Source organism: Porites lutea, chromosome 9 (assembly GCF_958299795.1).
Source record: "Porites lutea chromosome 9, jaPorLute2.1, whole genome shotgun sequence".
Classification (NCBI taxonomy): Eukaryota; Metazoa; Cnidaria; class Anthozoa; order Scleractinia; family Poritidae; genus Porites; species Porites lutea.
Genome location: NC_133209.1, coordinates 20,976,326 through 21,003,887, shown reverse-complemented (window position 1 = coordinate 21,003,887; position 27,562 = coordinate 20,976,326). Strand labels below are relative to the sequence as shown.

The 27,562-nt window shown below is 38.0% G+C and overlaps 1 protein-coding gene and 2 long non-coding RNA genes across 4 annotated transcripts; 2 read left to right on the top strand and 1 right to left on the bottom strand.

Moving 5' to 3' along the window:
• The first annotated feature begins 4,559 nt into the window (after positions 1-4,559).
• LOC140947205 (uncharacterized) lies at positions 4,560-7,640 on the top strand. The gene is made up of 2 exons (XR_012166928.1): positions 4,560-4,764; positions 7,467-7,640. It is a non-coding gene; the product is annotated as an uncharacterized lncRNA (long non-coding RNA).
• Positions 7,641-12,292: 4,652 nt separating this feature from the next.
• On the top strand, positions 12,293-16,386 carry LOC140948660 (uncharacterized). 2 transcript variants are annotated; one of them, XR_012167068.1, is made up of 3 exons: positions 12,293-12,459; positions 14,219-14,408; positions 16,193-16,386. It is a non-coding gene; the product is annotated as an uncharacterized lncRNA (long non-coding RNA). The 2 variants fall into 2 exon arrangements; XR_012167069.1 differs by having other exon boundaries at positions 14,165-14,408.
• Positions 16,387-22,260: 5,874 nt separating this feature from the next.
• LOC140948734 (neuropeptide receptor 22-like) lies at positions 22,261-23,378 on the bottom strand. The gene has a single exon (XM_073397999.1). It carries the CDS (start codon positions 23,266-23,268, stop codon positions 22,354-22,356), a length of 915 nt encoding a protein of 304 aa, XP_073254100.1. The 5' UTR covers positions 23,269-23,378; the 3' UTR covers positions 22,261-22,353.
• Positions 23,379-27,562: the final 4,184 nt, after the last annotated feature.

The following is a 27,562-nucleotide window of genomic DNA, read 5'->3' as shown; positions in this document are numbered from 1 at the left end:
TAAACCATGTATTAAATAAACACGGACAAGGCAAATAAATTAAAGCACTAAGATTACTGTGCATCTTCTGATTTCCTTACGCCTGGGTGTCTATTTCTTTCTTTATTGGCTTAGTACTCATTGTGTAATAGTATTTAATAAATATTTGTAATTATATTATTATATATTAGGACTATTATTAGTTTTATATCAAATACTAATATAAAAGTAATAATAATACTAATATATAATAATATAATATAATATAATAAATATAATTGCGTTCGAGGTACGAGAACGCAACCCCTAATTTGTGTTGGGTGTTTTGTGCATTATTGGATGTCCTGTGTAATTAATAAGGGAGGATTTTTTGTGGTTGCATTTTCGTCGTCGACACACATTTGCCTCACTTTGACGCGCTAACTCACGTGGTGATTCTTGTGTCCTCGGCGTTTATCTTTCAAAGGTCTGTCTTCCTAAAGCGTTCATCGATCTGTGTTTGCTGAATCGTCCAAAGCGTTCGTCTTTTAGAAGTTTGCTGTTAAATTTTACTTTGGATTATAAGCCTTCATATTTTTCAGCATGGTTCCTCACTGTCGTTGGAAAATGTCTGCTCCTGGAGCATGCATCAAACCGGGTTTAGTTCGGCGCCCGTTGTGTCACAATGTAAATCTACCGAGTTGCGTAGAACGGCAGCCGTTGTGCCACAAAGTAAATCTTTCGAGATGTGAAGCTCGGCTGCGCCATTTGATCATGACTTGTGATAGTTTCAGCACCGGACAAACGAACTCTTACCTCTATGTTATTTATTAGAAAAAACGTAGCGCACAGTAGCGCCACTCTCGAGTCACTGAAATCAATACGCTCGACCAAATTACTGCAAAAGTTATTGACGTGAGCCGCACACACATTCCATTGAAGGCTTTTACAGGGTTAGTGCGAAGTTTGAATTCAGATGTGAAAGCTTTTAAAACAGTAAATTCAATTTAACTCATTTTGTCAACAAGTTGATGATTGGATGATGTTAAAAATAACAGAGAAAATTATGCGAAGAAATGTTTTTGAAGAAAGAAAAAGAATCCAGGGTAAAGCTCTAATCGGCCTTTGAGTAACTGCGCCCTCTAATCGCGCCAGTAAAACAAAATGTTCTATTTACACGCCCGACTCACTCTGGCCAATATCTCCTCCGGTTACAAGCACTTGGCACCGAACCATACGATATCTTTTCAAAACCTTCTTATAATGATACACAGTTTAAGTCGAGGTTTCGCTATATGCAACCCTTATGTTCAAAATATGCCATAATCATATTTATCTATATCGCAACCACCCTTCCCTCTTAACTGCTACCTGTACGCCTGACAAACATATCGAACGCACTCTCCTAAGCTTCGATTACTCCTAGTACAATATGATTACTAGTAGTAGTAGTAGTAGTAGTAGTAGTAGTAGTAGTAGTAGTAGTAGTAGTAGTAGTAGTAGTATAGTAGCACTGCTTAAAGCCCCTCGTTTTTTCGTTGCGCCAACTGCAAGTGGTACGGTAAGCTTCTCGAAAATTTGCATAATCCCAGCCATTCAGATAGGAGTGCAGCAGTATTTTACGTTAAAAAAAAGCCACAGATGAAGGAATGAGGTGTGAAATAGTGATATATGAAGGAAAAACTAAACAAAACAACAAAAGGAAAACAAGAACAAAAACAACAAAAACTTGAGGGAGTCAGTGTCAGAAGTTCCACGCGTGATACTGGTTACGCCGCGGAATGCCCACTAATTGAGTGTGAGCTGAGAGGTTCTTGAAACAAAAAGTATCGTAGATCAGTCTCGAACTCAACCATTGAAGGCAAAAGATGGAAATTTCGAGCCAACCAGTAAATATATCTTTAACTCTAATGATTCGTAGAAGGCAAGTTTGAAAGAATGATCGTTGTGGAGGAAAGCCGTGAACAAGGTTTAACAAAGTCTTAACAAGCTGACGTGTAAAACTGCAAAACAAGAATAAAGCGACAACTAGGGGGAAACCTTCGGGCAAGTGCCAATGAGGCGAATTCGTTTATCTTTTGTAGAATGTGCCTATCCAGATCTTCGCCATTTGTACCGCAATTTTAGAGTTCGCTATAAAAAAGGATGGCGCTCAACTTTAGAAGAAACCTTGGTACACCCTAGCTTTCACTTCTATTAAAAAATAACAACGTAGCTTGAAGCTTTGTTGGTAAATTAGAACTGACAAGTCAGCACTTATATTTTATGTAAATTCAAAACTATAAACGTTAGAAAGTAAAATATAGTTCAAGTGAGGCCTTTGACTGCTACTGACAATTAAAAATTAAAATTAAATTCCGAGCTTTCGCCGATCAACGGTATTATCTGGGTTAAAAAAATATAAATACCTCTATATTCCGCATGGTAATATACATATGAAAGGATTGGTGTAAGCAAAATGTGTAAAAAGCACAAGAATGGGGCATAATGTATCCGAGGTATAAGAATATAAACTTGACTAAAATACAAAGATCTAATGATCGAGTGGCACGGGACAAAGAGTCCCTCTAAAGGTAAAATGATTTATAATGATGGTCTTTAAAACAAAAGGTCCGCAAATTAGTTGCATTCTTCAAGGGAGGTTAGGACCGTTTCGATTAAAATCGAACTGCGGAGAACAGGCTGGTTCTGATAAACGTTTTGAGAATACAACCCTATTCCTTGATTAGCTACCGCAAGAAATTCAGTAACACTCAAAAAACCCTGGTTCTGAATAGATAAGCGAACACGCTACTTCAATGTAAATCGAGCTGCGAAGAACAAGCTGGTTCTGACAAAAATTGGAGCGTAAAACCCTATTCCTTGATCAGCTATTGCTTTGAACGCAGTTTATAAAGCAAACTAGAGCACCAATAGCCCTTTCAAACTAGAAATCGTATTAAAGCTTGCTCACCTGTTAGGGCCTTTTGAACAGAAAAAAAAACAGCTACACACGGGATCACCTAATTTCGAACCACGGAGTTGTAAATACAAGATCATAACGTCACTGCCCAAATATGGGGTCTAACTTACACCCAAATATAATGAAAAATGCAAATTTTAGAGGGTTACGCAGAATTTGAGAGTTTTTACCTACATTGCGCTGGATTTTGAATCTGCCGCCGAGGCAACTTCACTTCTTAGCTCGGTTGCCTCGTTGACAATAAGTAAGGCTTTGCGGCTGGTGTTGCGCAAGTTTAGTAGTACGTACCCTGCAGAGTGCATCGCTAGGAGGATGAAACTCAGTAAGATGGTCGGCTATTTGCTCTCGTAATCCATCATATTTGGGGGTAATAAGGCTGAGACTGAAAGTGTTGTCTCTAGTTCTGCAAATTCCAAGAAAGGCATTTATTCTCGTTCTTTTTGGAATTCAACTTTCGACCTTTTGTTTCTTGGCTTAACTGTAATTTTGTCACCCTTGTAATAAGACATCATTAAATAAAAAAAGCCAAAGAAAGCAATACATTAATTTGCTGACACTTCTTTTCCGACAGCTCATTTCCTTTTTATATCGCACTCACACCTGCTTTTTTGACAACTACGAAAAGCATGAAGGAAAGAATGAAAAAAAAAAAAAATGATAATAGTTATAATTCCGAGAAGGCAAAGTTATCATGAGTTGGAGCTGCTGATGCAAGAAATTCTGTTAGTAACTAAATCAGTTACGTCACGTACAAAATACCATACATGTGGATGGTAACCAAGACGTTCAAGATAACAAGCAACGAAATACTCGGACCAGTGTTGGCCGGATACTGTTGTTGTCAGTATCCTTTTCATTTTAATTAGTTCTCGAGGGACACTGTTAAGGTAATGATCAGAATTTGTGTTAAAAGACAAAGCGCATAATAAAAGTGGTTTAACTCTCTTGACTTTTTTTGTGACTCTTAAAACCACTAGTGAGCAAAGTAAAAAACTACATGAACATACGCCTTTGCTGTTTTTATTCTTGATGGGTATTTAGTTTCAATTATTGCCCCATGGATTATACTGCATTAGAGTTAGCTCAGTCTGTAGAGCGACAGGTCGCTTTTGGGAATCTTAGGGTCTGATAATAACTCAATGATCGATACGTAACTTTTCTGAATCTGTTTTTCGCACGTTCCGAGGTAAACTATGACTGCACGACCAGACATTAAGTAGTTTTTGTGAAATATGTCGTCTGCCAAACGACAGATCACATTTAAGAGTCTTATGAATAACGTGTTTGTTATAACGCGATTCTATAAGTAGGAAAGGCTTCCATAAAATGATACATTAGATGGACTAACAAATTGACATGACAACCTTCTTCGCATATGGGAAATTGTACCCTTTAACTAGAATTGAATGGGCATTCTACCGTTAAACAAATATCTGGTGTTTAGTTTTAAATTTGGCCTACGCAAAACAGTGAAAAAATAGTTGAAAACAGTTTTTAAGGAGAATGAAAAATAAGTAGTTCTACATTTTTACTTCGACAAATATTTAATCAAGCGCACATAAGTCTTAATTGTGTTTTGAAGTTCAATTTAAGCTAGTGCAGGTGGGATTTTAAAAGGCTATAAAGTGGAACAGTAAGCCGTCGTAGGCCAGTGCTGCCTGAATTTACTATAGGCATTTGAACGAAGTGTGATCATGTTTCTTAGCCTAGGAGTAGCAATAGCAGTGATATGTTTTGTTATCGACCTTCAAAGCTTTTCTTGCACAGAAGCATGGACCGGGCCCCCATCTGCAAGACCCAGAAGGCGAAGAAAATACGGAAAGAGAACCATGGTGAATCAAGAGGTACTCGAACTCCTTCATTCATCTCCCTCCTCCTCAGCAACTTACGTTTCAAGAGTGAGAAAAAAAAGGCTTGAGCACAGCGAGTTCCAACGCTTAACCGAATTCTAAATATGTTGTCTCAGCCATCTTTTGTCGTACTTGGAACTCTAAAAGGATGATATTTAGTGCCGGATTCTCTCGAAAGGCACGCAATGAGCAATTTTTTCTATCAATTATGGCACTCATTTTTTGATAACGGAGGAATACTAACTTCAAATAGTTAACCATTTTTTTCAAAGCTGCAATCCATTTCCATCCAGGGTATCGAGAGTTTAACCCTTTTCAGACCGGATGACCGGATGGGCTTTTCGCCCCTCCCCACGCCCCCCCCCCCCCCCCCCCTCGCGTAAAAATTGCGTTACTTCAAAACCGTTAAAGCTATGACCACCATACTTACCGACTTTTCCATTTTTCCTAAAAATTATCTGGGAACGTCTTGAAGTCGTCGCGACGTATGCGTCAATATTGGTGTTACCATGGCAAATGCGTTTTGGCAGCCATGTTTTTTTTTTTAAATTTAAAATAGGTGTTCATTTTATTTTTAACTACGGAATTATTATATTACACTTAAATAAGCATTAATTTATCAACGTTATTGTCATTATTGATGAAATCCGGGATTTTAAGCGACTAGTTTGAGAAAAAAACATGAGGTAATATTATACACTTAATGTCAGATCCCGAGGGAAACAGTTAGTTTTGTTTTCCCAAGAGTCCTGATGTTTCCCGAGACGAAGTCGAGGGAAACATCAGGACTCGAGGGAAAACAAAACTAACTGGTTTCCCGAGGGACCTGACATTAAGTGTTTTGTTATATTTCTAGACTTTCACTTCAATAGCAACAAAAGAATAACCGGAGCGAACCAAAACAGTCGACTCGGTACTTATAACAACACAAATTTAATTCTCAAAACCACTGAATGAATGATTTACAAACAAAAGTACTTTCCTCATATTATCTGCATCTTTTTCCTCCACTAGCTGCTGTTTTTCTTCTGGGAACTTCTGGGATAACTTTAAAAATCGTTGCTTTTTAGCTTGAGGCTTCGTTTTTGTGTTGTTGTGTTCATTCACGAAAAAGAAAACTCGGGCTAGACCTGGCGGTGTTTTTCCCGCCTTCTGTCACACCACTTTCCACCAATCTTTGATCACGTGCTGCAATGTATCCCGAGCGGGATACATTGTTTAATGTATCACGATCGGGATACATTTGATTTTAGTCAAGGCCACGTGACCAAGAATCAACCAATGGTAGTCCCTGTTTAGTTGAGTGAAAGTCTAGGAATATAACAATACCTAATGGCAGATGCTGAGGTGAATTTTCAACAGTGTTCATTTCTCTCGGAATTGTTGTTTGTTTGTTTTCTAAACATCATTTTATACTCAGATCAAGTTTGTCATTAAAGATTCCTTGATTTATACGGGTTTTAAGTAAAATGGAATAAATTTAATCATTCAAATTGTCGGATCCAAGATCGCGGATGCTTCCAGTTCCTTTTTAGTAATAACTGACGTAATCATGACATCACTGCTATTTTAAAGGTTGGTTATACACTGTATGTTAAACGACTTCTTGATTTATCAAACAACTTACTATTTAAGTATTTTTCGCTTCATGCGATAGCAATGTTTGTAAAAAAGAAACTTGGCTACTATGTCTAGGAAGTATTTCAACCCAGAGATTTTATTCCATAAAACAAACGCACGGGAAATAGAGATTTCTATTTACAACTTTTAATCAATGCTACCTGTTTATTTGATTATTTTAAATATTATTAAAATTAAAATTGTCATATTTTAAAAGTAATACCATTGCTGTGTATGGGAATGCTAATAAAATATTATGTTAATATGTTATGTTTGCTTAATGTGCAATTTGAGTAAAATTGGATTCTGCCAATAAATTCGACAATATGACGTTACAATGACGTCAGATTACGTCATTTGAAACGAAGAGTCGGTTTTGAAGGAGCTTCCCCCCCCCCCTCCCAGGTCGTAGGAAGCGAAAAACTGTCCGGTCTGAATAGGGTTAAGATAGTTGATTCCTAGCATTAGGGTAATCAAAATAAAACTGAACTAATGATTCAGCTAATGCTTTTTAAGGATTGTAAATACCAAATAAATTGTCGCAGCTCCTTTTGACGAGAAACAACTACGACGCTGTAAAATCTGTTCAAACTACTGCCTAAAAAATAATAATAATAACAATGATGATGATATGATGATAATGAATGATAATTATAATAATAATAGTAACAAAAATAATAAGTTACACATTATTATTTTTCTTTACCTTTATAAAACCCCCATCCAAATTTTCAAGAGTCTCTTACGTGCTATCATTCAAAACAAGAGAGGTCCTTTCTTGTTCAAAGCGACTAGTTAATTGTTCTTACACCGACCTTGCAAAAGAAAATGAAGAAAAAACAAAACAATCTCAAACACTATTACCCGCTATTGACCCTGTCGTTAAAATGGTGTGATCGGGTTGCCTGTACCACTGCTCTGTAAAGTAACTTTCTATTTATTTGTTTGGTTATGATGCATATGCGTCATATTCTCGTTATGTTAGATAATCGATCTGTTATATAGGTACCAAATATGCCAGCATAAAGGTGGCTACATATCTTCCTAATATACGTTTATCATTATCCCTCTTACAGAAAACGCGGGATCGGCTACGACCTGTAAGGGGACCAGATTGTGACTATTCAGATACACGGAGAACAAGCGAGTGGAGGCCAGTTACCAAATAACGCTATAAAACGAACCTTCCAAAGCTGGGTTGTAAAAGTTGGGTAAATTATGGAATAAATGCTGCTTCTTTAATGACTCTAGATCTCACGTAGCAAGTTTCTTTTTGTGTCTCAGGTGCAAAATTGTTTCGCGCACTTTTAAGAACAAAGCTAAGGGGCTGTCTACACTTGCTCCCCAGGAACCAGTGCCTGGGTAAAGGCACAAAAATGTGTTTGCGTTCACACCTTGATATGTGACGTGCGCAATGTAGCCATTTTGAAACATGCCGAGCTTAGCAGTAAGTACACAGCAGTAGACGATCCCAAAACTAACAAAACCTGTATGCACACAGGGACCCAGTGCCCACTATTGTGCCCGAGTAGAAGAGCTCGACCTTGTACTTGGGACCGGACCGCAACCGTGCCCGGATTCTACCGTGGGTACTTGAAAATAACGTGTGTTCACATTAGTGACCAGCGAGTAACATACACGGGCACTCTGCCCGCGCACCAAGTGTGAACGCCACCTAACTCTACCATTCACAGACAAAAATTTTAACGTACTGTGAATTCCGTACTAGATACATCTAAGGCCGAGTGGGAAGGAACGGGGTGGTAAAAAAATATAGAAATGTAAAAATGTCGAAAAACAGAGGATTGACAATTTGCAGACTTCTAGAATAGATGCGTCGGCGTTAGTTTTGTTTGTAAAGAGAGGGTTGAGGATGGGAAAGGGGGAGAGAATAAGGAAATATTTCCTCTATATATAGATTGATTTTAATAACCACTCCTCCCCCACCTTAACCTGATCAAATAAAACCCTCTGACCCTCTCATTTGACCACACCTAGCAAAATCCACACCGTGTTTTCTTTCTAAAACTAAAGGAGCCCTGTCACGAAATTTTAAAAAAAAATCAGTAAGAGCTGCCACCAAATTTAACGAAACATAAAAATAACGACTCAAAACTTTGAAAGACGGTATAAATAACAGAGCAAATACAAACGGAGGGACGGGTAGACAAAGAAAATTAAAACCGATTGCTATTGCCGTCTTTGAAAATTTGTAAGCCTAACAGTTTATAAAAATTGATTTTTTGTAGTTTGAAACGCTTGATATAATGCTCTTGGAGAGATAGTTTGTTTGGTACAAAGTTGTGATTTTACAAGTAATGTCTCGCTTACGTCAAGTTCCTGAGCAAATAAAGACGAGTTATTAGGAAATATTAACCCAATGAACTATAGACAGCGTGACACAGCCAATTTAAATAATCACATGACTTTTGCGCTACTTTTCAAGCGAAAAAAATACAATAACTTAAAGAATTCTAATAGTTTTAATTAAATGATAGCTATTATCCTGCACCAGGAAAAGCTTCATCTGTTAGAGCGAAAAAGAGAGAGAGATGAATACCTTAAGACTGTCTCTCTTAAAGAAAAAAACTTGAGGAAAAAAATTAGTACAGTTTACTCACGAGCCTCCAATATGCCTTTTTTCTATCTCCTCTTTTTTTTTTTGGAAGGAAAAACACACGCCACGCGAGCGCTGGTACCTTTTCTTTCAGCTCCATTTGTCCATTTTTTGTTTGTTTGTTTTTTTTGTTTGCTGTTTTCTTTTATGTTATTTGGGAGTTTGAGAAATTTAAGTTTACCAAAATGTAACCTTTTGCGTTCATTTTACGGGACAAAAATCTAGGACACGTGATACCGACGTGGAAATAAACCATTACTAACTGTGGTGGAATTAAGCTATGACTGCATTGTTTGTTTTGATTTTGATTTCGTTTGGCAGAATATAAGCCAAAAACTTTTCTCACACAGAATTGAACAGAAATAATAATAAAAAAAAGACAAAACAAGTTGATTAAAGATGTTAGTCATTAGCCAAGGGTCAATGTGCTTTCAAAAAGGATATAGGTATTAGAAAAACGTACAACTTTAACGCAGTACTACTAACTAATAAATGAATATGTTATTTCTGACGAATGAGCCAGCGAAGAAGACAGAAATAAATATTTTGACGGCACGAGATACAACAGGGCCTGGGTACTAGGCCGGGTGCACCATGGGTAGCCATATCGGGGGTATATAAGGCTGCGTATATCACGTGTACGTCATCTAGGCTTACGAACCACACTCTCTTTGGTTTTTCTTTATTTTTGTTTTATTTATTTTTAGGAGCAACATATCCTCGATGACATTGTAAAGTCCCGTAGGAAGGGCTTTGAGCTTCAGCCTTGGTTCCTACCCAGATTTCCTGTCCGCATTTTTTCCCTTCGGGGTTTTTTTGGGCAGGTTTTTTCTGGCCTCCGTCTGACCGCATTTACTTCAGTTTGTAAGCGGTAGCTCAGCTCTGCTAGTTTTCAGTTTTTTCCCGTTTCTTATTTTATGTACTTGTACAGCTAGTTATCTCAGTTTTGCACCTGCTCCTTTACGTGATATATTTAGTTTCTATGTATGTCTAGGTCAGCGGTCCCGGAACCGCGCTTTAGGAGGCGACATAAGTCTCGTTTGATGCAGTTAGGTTGCAGGCAATGTTACAGACTTCTAGCCAGGATCGTTATCCATTTGTTTACTTTCAATGTCCTGCCCTAGCCTTTTATGGCAGCCTTACTGGTTATTGGGCTACGTGCCTTGTTGGGTACATTAGTGGAGATAATTCCCAGTTTTCCCGGCACTCAGCCTCTGTGCTCCTGAAGTGTTCCCGGTCCCAGTTATCCGTTGATCAGAGTTTTATTAAATTTCCCCAGCCTAACTGGCAGCCTAACTGGCACTAAGCCTACGTGCTTCTTTGGGGGACTCAGGTCGAGATCGACCAGTTGTAGCAGATCTCTCTTTTGCTTAGCCTCTGTGCTCCTGCCGTGTTCCCTGTGCCAGTTACGCGTTGTCAGAGTTTTATTAATTTGTTTCCCCAGCCTAACTGGCACTAAGCCTGCGTGCTTATTTGGGGGATTTAGGTCGAGATCGACCAGTTATAGCAGTTTTTCTTTTTGCTTAGCCTCTGTGCTCCTACCGTGTTCCCTGTGCCAGCTATATGTTGCCAGAGTTTTATGAATTAGTTTCCCCAGAATAACTGGCAGCCTAACTGGCACTAAGCCTGCGTGCTTAACTGGGTGATTCAGGTCAAGAGCGACCATTTGTAGCACGAGTTTTTTCTTTTTGTGAAAGCTAGTTTACGCGTGTTGTACATTAGGTATTCCCCAGTAATCACCTATTATTGTATTTACATAAGTACTTTGTAGGGTTGGTTCTCGCCAAGCCGTCCAAAAATAAACTTATTTGCCATTACGTTTTGTCTGTTGATGTTGTGTAGTGGAGTCAAAATTTTCAATTTTTTTGTTTTTATTATTTTTATTCCAATTGTATAACTTTCTTTTTGTTTTTACATCACGCATGCGCAGTCGCAAAAATTACCTTGAGAAGCACTGAGCTAGCAGGTGTTTGCCTGCGTTAATGAAAGGACGTGTCTGAGGCAAACTGCGAACAAAAAAAATAATATATATAATATTTAAATTGGTATTGTTTAATTCATCTAAGGAAACATTTATTTAATTCAAGAGGTGCAGAAGGAAATAGCAAAAAGAGGTAAAAACGATGCCGCTTGCCAAAATATGGTAAATTAATTTCCTTACCTTTCGAGTTCAGGAAAAGGAATATTGACTGATTTTACTGAAGTTATTAAGAAGGGGCCGTAAATAAAACAAAAGAAAATTTGGGGTATATTTTCTTGCATCGACATTAAGTTCCTGCTTAAAGAAATTATTTATAATAAACCCGCTATTGATTATTAGAAGTGTGTTGCTTGCCTAGGAGAAAAGGAAAACCGCGCAACGTCTTTGGAGATTAGCTTTCCAGCCAGATAAACTACATGTAGTGTGAACTCCAGTAAGCACGTTGTTATTAACAACTTGACATGTCGTCAAATCAAATTTAGATACAACAAAATTAATTACTTTTGTTCTACCATTTAATTCCCAAGATATAAAGCAATAGAAAAGTATCATCATCAAAATTTTTGAAAGGTTATTATGTTATGTATTTTTGGGTATAATTATCACCATTTGAAGTTCTCTAAAACTGCCGACTCAATAATGAAGTGTTTCCCAATTTATAGTCGAATTTAACAATCATTTCCCTGGAGTTGAACAATAAAACAGTTGCTGAAATGAGCAAGTCTACTGAAAGTCTTTAGTTCAATTGTGACCTAAAAGAATAATGTGACATTGACTTTACTATTGTAAAGCCTATTGTAGAATGAATAACTTAGAAGCACAGAATTGTCATCTACCCGAGACTTTGAACTTAAACACGTATTTCCCTTGCGTGCCCTTGAGTGATCGTTAAAGTAACCGCTTATTTACTTTCAGATGGTGTGTACTTGTCACACGAGCATCCGTGATTATTTTAAGCCCCATTGTTCTAAATAAGTGTTTACTCTTATTTATCGACTCCTTTCTTGATTGTCATATTATTCCAACGAAACATCTCATGTTCTTTGTGCACATAGACTAAGATGAAATAATTGCTTCAATTAATAATCTGTTGTTAGATCTTTTGTCTACAGCTACAAGAAGTTGTCCCCTGTTTCCCCCGCTTGGGAAAGATACAGGAACAAAAGAATGATAAAAAGCGGCGACTGGGAGAAGTCAAATATCATAATTACATGCCACCGGATCGGAAAACAGTACAAACGCATAAAAAGAATCATCCATAGCCGAAGTTAGCTCCCTCACTCAAGAGGTCCTTCTAGTTTCTACCATCTGAAAATGGCATCTAACGTTCTTTGTAATTATTGGTTTATCTATCTTTTAATTCTACTCGTTTATACCCCTGGAATAGCTTCTAGTGACTATGAACGTGAAACAAATGCACACGAAAGAGCACTCGGAGTAGGAAATTGGGAGCAATCCGCGTTGCCCAAAGGTGAGAGCGTTTTTGTCATATTTTTTTCCCCGACGAGTTTCCAGTTGTGAAAAGAAAAGAAAGCCTTCTCGTTTGTCGCTAAATGAAATTTGTGAATATTTCGTATAGTATCCATTTCTCTGCATTTCTATGTAGTTAGAGTCGAACCTCCACTAACGGCCACCTCTCTACAATGGCCACTTTTTTGTCCCGACGGACAGTCGATACATTGACTCTGATTTAAACCTCTCTACAACGGCCACCTCTCTACTACGGCAACGGCCAGTAAAGCGTGTCCCCAATTGCCAAAATAGGGACCTTACGATCCGACAACGGTGACGTCCCTGAAAACGTCGCTAAAATAGATTTCGCATCCTTTCAAACAATTTCGCGGTTATCCCAAGTCACCCAGTTACTTAAAAGGAGGAAATTTATGTTAAAAGTGCCGGAGAGAGGGGACCGCGCCCGAGTTCAGACAGAGGTGGTAGAATTTATCACCTGATCGTAGCCGTCTTCAAGTAAACATAAAATTGGGTCATTTCACGTCTTAGTTGAACAGGGACGGCAAAGAAATGTACAAAAAAGCGTGGTGCTCGTGCAGAGTTGTTGTTTTGCTAATCTAAACCGATTGACTTTTCGACGTTGCCGTTTCCGTCGTCGTCGTAGTTTCGTAAGGTCCCTAAATCTCGACTGATGCAGCGACTGTTGAAGAAGTCAAATTTGATTTGTACTCCCTACCAAAAATTTGTTCTACTCCCTAAAGAGAAAATGTCATATTAACCCCCACCTCCCCATAACGGCCACCGCACCTCTAGACAAGGGCTACTTTCTTTTGCCCCCAAGATGGCCGTCGTGGAGAGGTTCGACTGTATTATTCAAAGGTGTGGAATTTATAATAAATAAATACGAGTCTTAAAACCGTTATTATCCATAATACTTTCAACAAGAGAACAAAAAGGACAAAAAGGCCATGTTTTCTGGCTTTCCGATTTAAAGGTGATTATTAAGTACTCTTGTTACCAGTCTCTCAGAGATGAATAACTAAGCTTCACTTAGTTGGCCAGAAATTCCCCTTTCACCGAAACGAATAACCCTCTATCCATGTATAAGTGTACAGAGTAAAACATTAGCTGAATATAGATATATAATTTATAACCTTAGAAGAATCCAGAAATTTTGAAATTATAGCAAGTGACATAACAATTTAAGAATTTTCAAGAAGGTTAATGGGTGTTCGAACGCCTTAGAGGAAAATTTTCTTCGCAATAGAACCTTTTGTTTTCTATTTTCTTTCTTTTTGGAGTTTCTGAAAAATGTAGACCTTACCATTAACTTATGTCCACAATTCTGAAAATTTCCGGCTAAATGATAAGTACTCAAGGTAACACCTTATGGGATGTCGTTTAGTTACTGACGGAATAACGACTAAACAAGTAAAACTTCATGTGGTTAAGGATCGAAACAAGTATTTTAAGCCATAGGTCCTTTGCAGCTGGTAATTCAAGTAGTACAAAACCGCCATGATAAAGAGCAAAGGACAAACTGGGTCAAAATAAACAAAAAGACCACATCACTGAAAATTGTAATTTCCTTTGTTTGTGTTCTTTCAATGAATCTCTTGCTCTCCAGCATGGCGGTTTTGTACCAGGAGAATGAATAGCTAGCTGCAAAGGACCTCTGTGTCCAGACCCAGACTGGCGGTTCAGCAAAGACTATCATATTTCAGATTCAACCAATACAAACATCAATCTCGCTAATGCAGATTTGAAACGATTTGCAGCAAGACGTTGGTTTCCTCCTTGTTCAAGATGGGGTTGTAATGGCAAGCGAGATGAGGCCACGGATTCGTACAGACGTTTCAAATCCACCATACTTCCTTTACAGCGAGCCTTGGATAAAGCTGATACCCTGACGAGTCACAGGACGAGACTGGCCAAGACAAATAAAATCGAATAAACAATTCTCAGCAGGTAGGTGTTCATTTAATCCTAATTCGTAAACAAAAAGTTATGCAGTTGAACCCGAATGCTCAAACAAAAAACCAGCGGGTTGGTTCTGTATGTCTTGCACTTGGCAAACTTAAGGCTTTTGTGTGTTGGGAGTGGGGCGGGGGATAAACTATGGCGTCAGTCTTTCACTCTGTTGAAGGTAAACTTGCCCAATTCTTTAGGCTCTTTCACTGACAGAAGATGGCCACTTTGCGGTGGCATCTACGACTTGGTCAGTGTTATGCCTAATTGCCATAAGAGTGTTTTGGAGATGATCTAGCTTAATTGCTTCAGTTTCTTGAGATTTCCCAAAACGTTTCCACTAATTTCTCAAAAACTTAATCAAACGTTGCTAAACAAATTCAAAAGTTGTTTTTTGTAACGAAAGTTTCTCAAAAGTTGCTCTAAAAATACTTTTTGTTGCAATCTTCCTTTATTCTGTCTGATGCCAAAATATGCAAATTGTACAACAAATTAAAAGTAAGATTTCTAACCACTTTTGTTCAACTTTGCGGCGTAACCAGCATTACTAAATTAACTTTGTCCTTAAGTAAAGGTGTAAAGACTGCGCATGAAAAATTCATAAAATATTAATTGTAAAAATTCTAGTATGAGCCAATAAAATTGTTTTTGCTGTTGTCTAGACTTGAATGATCTTATTCACCTGAAACACTTAAGTCAGTCGGGTCTGAATCTTCCTCCGCCATTTTGAAATGTTCCTTAAAAACCCGCTGAACTAGCATCCCGGTTGCACACAAGATTTAACCCCCCCCGGGGGGGGGAGGGTATAGCTCCTTTTTACAGCCAGTCGCTAACGAACAAATGAATTCACAAATGGCAAAATGATTTCTTTTTTTTTGTTGATTCAATAATCCATTCCTAAGATGAACAATCCAATATTCACATTCAGCCTCGATTCAATAATCGAATGTTGATTTGATCACTGTTTTTTGAAAAGCTACACAAGTTCCTTAAGTCGACATCATAATTTTTTTTTCTTTTCTAAGAGTCGAGGGCGGGCAAGTTCTGAAGTGCAAACCCAAAGAAACTGTTACATGTACGGCATTTTGCCGCCAGAAATCAGTGCAACAGACTTGACCTCTTAAAAAACATGATGGTCACACTGAAGTCAGTGCATGTGAGGTGATTGGTGGATTTCGATCCTCGGCGTTTGTCAGTTTCTTTGCGTTTGCGGTCTGTCTATTCTAGCCGTTATTTTGATTGAAGGTAATAAAAAACGCAGTCTTAAACGGTAGAAAAAGAGAAGCAAATACGAATAAACACAACAGACAAGAATAAATAACAGGTAGATTTTGCTCGCTAAGTACTTACGAGAGGTCGACTTGTAGCAAGTCAATGAATCGAGATCCAATTTGACTATCGGATTATTCATTTTATAAATGGATTAATGTAACAACAACCGAAATCATTAATCATTAATGAATTCATTACTTCGTTAGCGACGGGAACGCTTGACTGCTTTGACTGCAACGGAAAAATTCATAAAATGTCTACTAAAACATTGTGAAATATGGAAGCAAGGCCAATTTAAGCAACCTTGTGGAAAGCCCTAGCTTATTTCATTGGCTATTATAAGGCGGCGCTGTAGGAAGTTCCATAATGCAATTCGCAAAAGACTGCCTAATCTCAAGTGTAAACAGAAAACAACGAATTATTGCTTGTTTATTCGCTTTTTGTTGTTTACTTATTTCTTACTTCTTCTTATTGTTATAATTATTATTTCTTTTTGTATTTTGTTTCTGCAGAAAGCCACACGACATGTGAATTCAAATCATCCTAGAAATATAAAGGATCAAATTATTTTAATGTAATAAAAATGTTTGGTAAATAAGTTAAAGCTAAAGGCAAGACAGATAAATTTTCAACTTGTAAGATGTAACTGTTATTTGATGGCGTTACAATAAACATCAGTTTTTCTTTTTCCTTGAGAAAAAGTAAATATTTGTTCAGAAATTTCTTATTTCAGAAGATTTTCGGCATTCAAAATGTTTTTCAAAACTTCTGCTTGTCAGAACGAGGTGAGAATACCAGTATTAACATAAAGCTTGGTAAAATATGCCCCATATTCACATCAAAGCTTATACTTTCTTCAATCTTACTTCAATATCCTGCTCTTTTAATAGACCTTTCCCGCATTCCTGTAGGGGATGACCCTCATACCTTTTTTTTTACAATCAGATTCAGTTATTCATTTCTTTTAATTAACAATTTAAAAGGGCACATTTTCAAGGTGAATAACCGTAGGCGTAAAGAAAAATCGCAAGAAAGCTGTTGGTAGGAATATATATAACATTTTGCTAGCGAAACGGATGGAAAAAAAATGTCTCCCATATATACACCAGGTGGGTCTTCAGTAACCTTCCTTTTCCTGTTGTTGTGGGAGGAAAATTATCGAACAGAACTTTTGTGCCTGTACTTTGGAGAAAAACAGATTTAACGTGGGCGGGTTAACTGTTGGCATTACAGTTACTCCGATTGAGAAATTTAGTACAGTCGAACTTCCCTAATACGGACAACCGAAGGGACAGAGCGAAGTGCCCGTATTAGAGAGGTCACTATGATTACGTCACTTTTAAGACCCACTGACAGGTTAGAGTGTTCAGTAAGTAAAATCAAGCCCAAAACTAAGTGTCTTGTTAATTTCTGAATCTAAATTGATTAGTGTTAATGTACTCAGTTACATGCTGTACATACGAAGTTTGGAACAAAACGAAATACTTCGCCTAAGACATGTTCTGGTATTGGTATCGCTGACTGATAAAGTGTCAATGTTTGTGTAACTGCCGACCGGAAATGGTATATCATTCGATTCCTTTTCATCGGCCGAGAGCCCACCACGTGACCTGCAAATAACTGCCTACAAATAATGGTGTGCTCATGCGCAATGTCGTTCAGTTGTTTTTGGCTGCAAATACTATTCTGCTCATGTGTAAATGAAACCACGCTTTTCTCCGTCTTGGGATCGCTCTCGCGTGAAAAAGGCAGATTGCTTCGCTTCCCGAAGATATTCCTTAAAAAAAAAACTACATTGTAGGTGATCGAATGATAAAACAATTATTGAACTCTGTTATCGCAAAATATCGTGATTTGCCAGTGTCTCACAGATCAATTTTTTGCCTCAGCGTTCGGATTTGGAAAATAAATGTATGAGAATATTGTCGGTACATATAACTGTCCGTAATAGATAGGTGTCCGTATTAGAGAGGTGTCCGTACCGAGAGGTTCGACTGTAGCTTTCTCGCTTTTTTTGTTAAAGGAAAAATGCCAAACAGGTCTTTCTCTGTTCCAGTGGATTTGATATGATTGATCGAACGCACCCATATGTATCCCTGGATTTCCGTGAAATAACCGATTTATATTGACAATTTTCACGACGATTCCTTTCCAGCAGGTGAGATAAAAGAGGGAAACGGAAGATAATAATAGTGATAGTTTATAAATTTGCTTATATCGCGCCTTTAACATATAAATGTCTGCTGCTCTTGATACAGTTGATCATTCTCTTCTCCTTGCTAGACTATCTACCCGTTTTGGCATTTGTGACCAGGCACTGGACTGGTTTCGTTCATATCTATCTGATCGCACTCAGTATGTCAGAATTCAAGATGTCTCTTCTGATGTGCATGCCTTACCTTATGGTGTACCTCAGGGTTCCGTGTTGGGCCCCTTGCTGTATTCTTTGTACACTTCCCCCTTAGGTGATATTACAAGATCTCATGGTCTATCTTATCACTTTTATGCTGATGATACACAGCTATATTTATCTTTTGAAACGTCATCGCCTGAGGATTTGTCAACATGAACATCTGCTCTTGAAGATTGTGTTAAAGATATTGACCTTTGGATGTTAAATAACAAGCTGAAGCTGAACAGTGGGAAGACTGAAATTATAGTTTTTTCATCCTCCTATCGCCCACGTCCTGCGTTAAAAAACCTGGTGATTGCCTCTGACACTGTTGACTGTTCAACTACTGCTAAAAATATTGGGTTATTTTTTAATAACTCTCTATCGATGTTGCCGCACGTTACTGCTGTTTGCAAGTCTTCGTTTTTTCATTTACGCAACATTTTTAAGATTCGCAAGTTTCTCTCTTACGATACATGTAAAACTCTAATTCATGCCTTTGTTACTGCAAGGATCCACTATTGTAACTCATTACTCTACGGTCAGCCTAAATGTATCTTGAAACGTTTACAGAGTGTCCTAAATAGTGCTGCTAGGCTTATTCACCTTACTAGTAGATATGAGCATGTTACGCCGTTGCTTATTTAACTTCATTGGCTACCAATTGAACAAAGGACAACTTTCAAAATTGCAGTAATTACATTTAAGGCGCTTCATGGTGCTGCACCTAGCTATATCACTGATCTCATCAAGCCTTATACACCTGGCAGACTTCTTAGATCCTCCAATCAATTTTTACTTTCTACATCTAAATTTAATCTTAAAACTTATGGTGGCCGACCTTTTACTATTGCTGCACCTTCTGTTTGGAATGCATTTCCATTCGAACTTAGATCTTGTAATTCCCTTTCTTCTTTTAAATCTAAGCTCAAGACTTGGCTTTTTAAAATTGGTTATGATGTTGTCGTATAGAATGATGATGTTTTTATAGGATGACAATGTAGTTTTGTAGTTTTGTAGGTTTAGGATTTTGTTGTTATTTTTATCATGTAAAGCGCTGTTGGACCATTGGGAATTAGCGCTCTATAAATATTGTATATTATTATATTATTATTAAATGATTAAAAGCGCTTTCCAGTCATCATCGTGATAGATAAAACGGATAAAAAGTAAAAATGCTGATAAAAATACATAAATAAAATGAAATGAAAATAAAGTAAAATCTGGTCAAAACTACATAAAACCTAATCTAAAAAGATATGTCTTGACATCTCTTAAAAGCACACAGTGATTCAATCAGTCACTGATATACGCGGGGAAGCTGTTCCACAATGTAGGGTGGCAGCAGAAAACGATCTAGCGCCTAAAGCTGCCAACAAAGTCATATGCCCCTAAGGGATGTTCTAAAACAATGGAGTGAAGTGCGATCTTAATGAATATGTAGCCCAGGATCTAATGCTAACTAAATATAAATCGCTGATGTAGTTAGATGGCATGCCATGAATGGCGTTAAAAGTAATAATTAAAATTTCAAAAAAGAAACGATAAGACACTGGCAACCAAAGAAGATTAGAGAGAACTGGCGAGATACGTTGGTACTTCCTAGTCTTGCCGCGGTGTTCTGGACTCGTTAACGCTTACAAATCCGATATTTGGGCAGCCCATAAAGTAAACTGTTACAGTAATCTAGTCTTGAGGCCACAAAAGCATGAACTAATGTCTGATGGCATTTCTTTGACAAAAATTTTGAAATTCGAAGGTTGTTAAGAATATGATAGAAACAGGCTTTACAGATTTGTTCATACTTGGTGAATTGTCAATAACGGCTTCCAAGTATCTTACATTAAACGAAGGATCAATATTATGATCACCAACTTGCAGACTTAAGGGGCCAAGTTTATTGAACTGCTGGCTTGTCCCGATGACGAGAGATTCAGTTTCATCGTCATTTAGTAGCAACTTTCCTTCAATCAGCCATGTTCGTAAGTCACGTATGCACTCCTCTTTAGCACACAGCACCTCATTCTATGCGTTACTGTCATCTGCTCTGAAACTGAGGTAGAGCTGCGCGTCGTCGGCGAAAGTGACACTCGATAACCTTAAACAGCGAGGAAGTGCAAATGACGAACAGCAAGGGTCCTGGACAAGAACCCTAAGGTACGCCACATTCAAGGGAGAATTGTCTAGAAAGCGACCCATTTATGGAGACTTGCTGGCTCCGATTCAACAAATATGAGCTGAACCAGTCAAGCACTTTCACACGTATGCCGCGCAGTCGCTCCAACAAGATACCGTAAAATTCCTAAAAAAGCCCTGGGGCTTGTATTTTTCAAAGGCTGCTATTTTTGAGGGGCTTTCATACGGAGGGAAATAAGCGTTTGAAAATCTGCTAGACTTATAATGGGAGGGAAATTTTCGTCTGAAAATAAATGGGGCTAGCTTATAGTTGGAAGGAAATTAATATCAGTAATTTGAAGCAAGGTTTTACTAAAACTCGCATTGAGAACGTAGATCTTTCTAAACCACAGTCACGCACGTACTTTGTCTTTATGGACCCAGGAAATCCAAGTTAAAACTGAAGAGTGAAGTACGCAAACAGCAATATACTGTGACACTTTTTGACCGTAATCATTTGGCACACGTTATAGTGCTTTGGCAAATGTAAAAATATATGTGCTACTGTACAATTTTTGCTTTGTTTTATTTTGAATTTGAGGGCAATTTCTGAGTACAAGCCCCCGAGGGCTTATATTTGGAGGGGCGATTTATCGGAGGTTTTTTTTTTTGCGTAACGAGTTTGGGGGCTTATAAATGGAGGGGCTTATTTTCGGAATTTTTCGGTATTATGATCGACTGTGTCAAATGCTGCAATTATATCCAACTAGACCATCAGGGTCACATGCTGCGAGTTAATTTTTAGAGGACGTCTTTCATAGCTTTCCATGCAGTGATTTATGCAGTTTGATCAAGACAAATTTTGTCCCCAGAACGTTTCTTAACACCACGGCAAAAAAAAAAAATTGACTGATTGAATTGGAGTTATTATATTCGCCTTTCGAGTACGTATCTAAAGAATCATGCAACCTCAATCCTGTATATTTTTGTTCTACTCATTGTGATCTTAAACGAGAATTTTCGGGCACCAATTGTAGTCCCAATTGTTGTCTACCCCTTCATTACCCACCTGGTCTATGCAGGAAAGGTTGTCAAAACTATCTGGGTCGAAAATTTTATTTAAAAGCAGGGTGGGTTCACTTACGTGCCATAAAAACCAGAATGATAAAGGCGCCGTGATCGAGAGGCAGGGCCTTCGATTTTTCCACCTTATCCGGGAAGACTAGAATTTCTCACCATTTCTAAATGCAAGAACAATAGCAGAACGACATTCTCCTCAGTTTTTGAATAGGTTACGGAAGAAAGATTCTCTTTTCAGCTCTATACAAGCACCAATACATATGGTTCGTTCACACCAATTCTAAAGGATTTGTAAATTATCGTTGTCATTTTCTATTACGAGCTATATAACTCTTAGTCTAATAGTTGTGAAATAATGTTAACATTTTACTTCAAGTGCTTAAAAAGGTGTAACTTGAGTTACATCAAATTAAATATTCTGATTAATCATTGTCAGTTTCTTTTTCTTCAATCACCAACACATGTACATTTTTCACACCAAACATAAAGTGAAATATGTAAATTTTCCTTTGTTTGATGAAGCCACTAGACCCCTAGGAAATTCAGTCAGAAATTGAAAATTCATACTACCAGCTTTCCTGTGATTCATTAAACTTTAAAGCAAGGGTTTCCTACAGCAAAGCGCCCTTTTTAGCAATTGCGCAGTAGGTGTGAACAATGGCAATTGCCCCTTTAGCATGAATTGATGTTGCAATAAATTAAAGTCGGTCTTAAAAAATAAATATTTCGGATATTAATAAACCAATAGTTATACTAACCCTGAACTAGGAAGTTGAGTTGAAAATTAATTTAAGTTTAAGCTAAATTAGGCTTGGCTGCATGAGTTATTTAGTCAGTATATGTTTTGACTGATTTGTCTTTTTCCCCACTTTCGCGCCCTTAGTAGTAGTACTTACTGAAAGTGGATCTGAAAACACTTCGCTCAGGACACCTTGAAGGTGCCAATTTCTAATAAAAAATGCGGCTATCTCAACTTGACTTGGGTTTTCTGTTAGTAAAGATTACTTAGTAGTTTTGCGAAGTGTAGGCAGTTTGCTTCATTTGTATTAAAATCATATTTTTTCTTGGTATAGTCTTTTCCTCAGTTTACAGTTTCTTTCTTCCGTCTTGTATTTTCAAAGAGGTGTGACTGACAGCATATGAACGAGTTCCACGTCGGGTCGAACGGCGGTTGCTTCGGAAAGAACCTGCTTCTTCGCGATGGAAAAATACATGCCTAAATCCTTGACGGAAGTTTTCATTAAAAATGAAATATAAAAATGGCGTTATGCACACGTTAGAATATGCCAGTAAGATTACCCAGAAAAACAATGTGCTGATGTAGCAAGGCGGAGGAAATCCCCACTGGAATAAAGATAGGTAAATCGAAACGTTTACAGGCAGCCAGCAGCATATAAACACCACCACAACAGCGACAACCATCTTCAAAACCCTCCGATTGCGTTTGAAAATCCTCTTTTTATCTTTTAATGACTGGATGCCGGGGAATTTCTTTCTCCAGAGGGAAATGACGATCATACCGTAAACAATTATGATTATTGTGGCTGGGAAGAAAAACAAGGTCACTGACAGTACCACAAAATACGCCTTCGACGCTTGTATGCTATCCTCGTTAGGACCCCAGCTGTATCGGCATAAGGAGTCATTAGAGAGTTTGTACACGTAAAAGTAAGGCAGATGTAACAAGGCAGCTATAAACCACGTGCAAGCTAAAACCAAACCGCATATTTTACCACGGCTGATAAGACCAGATTTCATGGGATAAACCACTCCGTAGAATCTGTCGAAGGCGATGGCTACCAGGCTAAGAACTGAAACGGCTGTTGCGATATCCTGGACAAAATGATCCAATTTGCACAGGAGGGAGCCGAATATTCCACTCACAAACCACCTGAAAGGGGCCGAGTAGAGCTCCACGATCAAACGTGGTATGGCAAATACAGTGAATAAAATGTCCGAAGACGCCATGTTTATTATCAGGTAGTTTATAGGAGATCGCATTTTGCGATTCTTGAGAATGACCAAAATTACCAGCGAATTTCCAAGTAAAGAGCCGATCGCGATTAAACAATAAGCGAAGGCCTTCAAATTTACCTCGGCAGATGTATCTTCAAGAAAAGCACATATTGCCCCGGGTTTTGATTCATTCTTCGCTGTACTATTGTCAAACATTTTTGATTGCGGCAGAGATTTGGAGATGTCCTAGTCAAATGAAAGTTCTAGTGGCAGAAGGAGAGTTCTTCGATGTTGCATCTACCACTTATAAAACTGGCAATTGCCGCGGAAGCGACTTTATTTCCTAGCAAGAAAAAAAATGAAAATAAAATAAAAAAGGGTTTTTGTTAGTACAAAAACTCGTACTCAAAATATTCAGTCTAACGCTATTCTCCATTAAACATTATTTGCAAACTAATAACATGTTGAAAGACCACAGGGGTATGCATCTGGTGAATTTCACTAGCTAGACGACAAACGAATGGTTTGAAACTTGAACTCACAATTGCCAATATTCGTGTGGAAAGAAGGCTTTAGGTGTGTTTCCGCGAATTAACATCTCATACGCGCAAGAACAATACTTAGTTACATTGTTTGTATTTTCAAAGGACAAATGTGACATTAGTTTTAGGCAGTTTAAACAAAAAGCTAGGCGAATGCGCAATAAACAGTTCAACAAAATATTCTGAACAAGTCATTAAGATAAGTATGATGTGTTCGATGACTACTGAAACACCCATGCTCCATCTTATGAATTTTTGATGCTAAAATCCCTCAAAATACGAATTTTTGGACTCTCTTTAAATTTTCTCTTTCCTGTTATTCCGTGAGGTAATTGGTTTAAATTATTAATTTCCTTGTAGCGAGAAAATATGGTTCTATTAGTAAAGCAAACCAAAAGAAAACAAAAACCGCTTAATTTGTAAACGTAATTTTGTATTGCTTTAAACAAAACATTCCGTGGAAATTGGAATTGAAAATCGAGACGTCAATTTTTGTCACTGTTTGTTCTTAAGAGCTTGAATACTGTAATTTTCACACCACTATTCTTTAAGTTCGTTATTATATTAATCCCGTTGGCCTTGAAATCATTTAACTCTCAGCTCACTTTCTAAGGATCGATGAAACTATAGTAACTTTGGTTATTAATAAAACCTTGTTGTTCAAGGATAAACACGCCTCCATGCGGTCACTTGAACGATTGGCGGGGCCTCCCACAAAGATACAAAAAGTTAAGGCAGATAAATAGGTTTCTTTTGGCGTCACTTTTGTTTGAATATTTTCTTATCCAAACAAGAATATTTATTAATAATGCTAAATAAAAATGTGCATATTCACCACAAAATTTTAAAGTGGTAGATTGTTTTGTTTTATCCCTTTTTTAAAACCCGGTTTCTGACCAACTGTGAGTGCACCTGTACTGATTATTTGCCAGAAGATGGTCTCAATATACCGAACACTGTCACGCTCACTGTGTTAGTTTTGAAAATTTTCCAGCGCTAAATGATCGAATGGATAATCTGTTCATTTTTTCCAGCTGCTCTTATTTACATGTTATTTACTCTACCAAAAAAAAAAAAGCTTGTCCGCAAGAGAGCTGAGATGTAAAATCGGCCTTAGCCAATCTAGCCTGCCGTTTAAATCTTCCTTGCTATTTATCGAAGAGAGAGGATACTGCCAATAAAATAGAACCGCAAGCAAGAAGCTAACTTCCGTTTGTGTTGAGAAAAGTTGTCCTCCGGGGGAAAAGGCTCAGTCACCTACACGAGCTACCTTGTGAGGGCCAATTTTTCAATGCAAAATTTAACGAATCGTTTACTTCAGAAACAAAAAATTGGCTTCCCTGGTCGGGTGACCCTGTTTAGTTGTTAAGGTCACAAACCGGCCAACTTTTCTCCATATAAACAGTTTGGTTCGCTCCTCCCAGTCAACTCGATCAAGGCGAGACAACTAAACTTAAGCATGGTCGAGCTCTGCTGTTGACAATCAGAGCATGCGTGAGCTCCAAGCTCCAGCAAAGGGATCAACGTTTTTTTCTCATATAAACCTTCGTTAAAGTTGACTCGGCCTGGAGGGTGACCCTCTTTGCCGGTATAACTTTTCTTCATACAAATGGGCCTTATTCACAAGGCACCCATATTGTCCCGAGAGACTAAAAAAAGCTTTGTCTTACCACCCTCGACCACGTGGTGAAAAACTTGGGAGCGAGACTAGAAAGGTAAAACCCGGGACAAAATGGCCGCCGTGTAACAAAGGCCCATGAGGCCTGAAAATGGGAAGAGAATTATGTTTCAAGTAATACATATGATATATATGGTATATTCGAAGTGTGATTAGTTCCTGGCGAAGATAGAAGATTTAGTTGCGAAATTTTGTTTATAGATTTCGTTGACAAAACTCCGAACTCTAATTAATATTTAAGCAACTACACGTAAATCGATCATCCTCTTTTTAGCCCCATTTAAACATACTCTCCTAACTGGCTTAAACATACGTTACCAATTGTGGTAGCGGCATTTCCGTCATAAATAGCTACCTAAACATGGGTACTATCTGCACACCCATCTCTCTATGTACCATGGGTTTTGTCTCACATGTACAGTGTAGCTACCAAAACAATTTCATGGTCGATTGTGTCGAAAGCCGTTTTAGGATCGGTGAATATGACGCCATTTAATATTAAGTGATCAATTATTCGTGGTCTCAAGTAAAGCCGATAAGGTGCTATGCAACGAGCGAAAACCAGACTGGTAATTATTCAACGGCTTGTTTTCATTTAAATAATCGTACAGTTGTTGGAAGATTATTTTCCGAAAATTTTCGAGACAATGGGTAATGCAGATATTGGTCGATAATTGTTATGATCGGATTTAGTACCTTTTTAAAGATAGGGGTTACTTTAGCCACCTTCCAATTTCGCTCGACAAAGCCCAGTTTCAGCAGGGATCTTAAATATACTTGACAGTGAGGGCCCAACAATACCACTAGCCAGTTTTAATAACTTACAGAGAATTTTGTCCAGCCTACAGGCCTTCCCTTCGTTTATTTCACCCGTTAACATGTAAATCGCTGTAACGTTGGGGGCTTTAAGGCAAAAAAAAAAACTTAACTTTGTCAGTAGGACGAAGGCAAGACTCTGGTTCGACATTTGCTTTTTGGTTACCTCCCTTGCTACGTCAGGGCCTTTAGTTGTCAAAAAATTGTTGAAAGCTTGCGCCATTTCGGGTGCATAGGTTTATCATTATCATCAATCGTAATTGCGGAGATGTTTTGATTTTTTCCACATTTGCGTGATGTCAGCTCGTTTATTAGGTCCCATGTTTTGCCCGGGTCCCCTTTGTTCATTTCCAGATTATCCTCAGGGATAATCATTAGGCATCGCATAGTTTGAACCTTGATAAAGTTCTTAAGGATTTCGAATACAGAAAAATGAATCGTTCTTATTTGACAAGTTGAGCGCCGGTCAAATAGCGACATTCCTACTGCTGTCCTCTTGGTCGTTGCTTAAAGCTCCCTATTTTAAATCGTATCCTTTGTCAACATAACTGACAAATGGTATCATCAAGATACTTCCAAGCGATGAACCCGATTGTTGGTCAATATTCAGTTTCTAGTAATTTTACACTTCTTTGGATATATCTGTTTGTTTTACAAACATACCGTAAAATTCCGAAAATAAGCCCCTCCAAATATAAGCCCCCCAAACCGGTAACGCAACAAACCCTCCGTTAAATCGCCCCTCCAAATATAAGCCCCCCGGGGGCTTGTACTTGGAAAATCGTCCTCAAATACAAAGTGAAACAAAGAAAAACGGTACATTTCCTTCCAAGAATAAGGCTAGCCCAATCAATTTTTAAACGCAAATTTCCCTCCGTACATAAGCCCCTCCGAATATAAGCCCCTCCAAAAATAAGCCCCTCAAAAGGGACCTTTGGAAAATATAAGCCCCGGGGCTTATTTTCGGAATTTTACGGTAATTTACTTCCATCTATAAGGGTAGCTCAATCGATTTTGAAACGCAAATCTCCCTCCGTAGATAAGCCCCGGGGCTTATTTTCGGATTTTTACGGTATGCTATGATTGACGGAGCCTGACGGTTGATGTCAATCCTTACTCATTTTCTTAAGTTTTGAATGATAGCTGTATACATTTAAAAATAGGGACATCAGTATTTTTATGTACAGTGGAAACTCTATATAACGATATAACAAACTATTTTTTTTTTTACCTAAGCAATATGAAAAAAACCTCGATATAGCGAAACTTCGTTTAGCCCTTTGTTATATCGAGCTTTCACTGC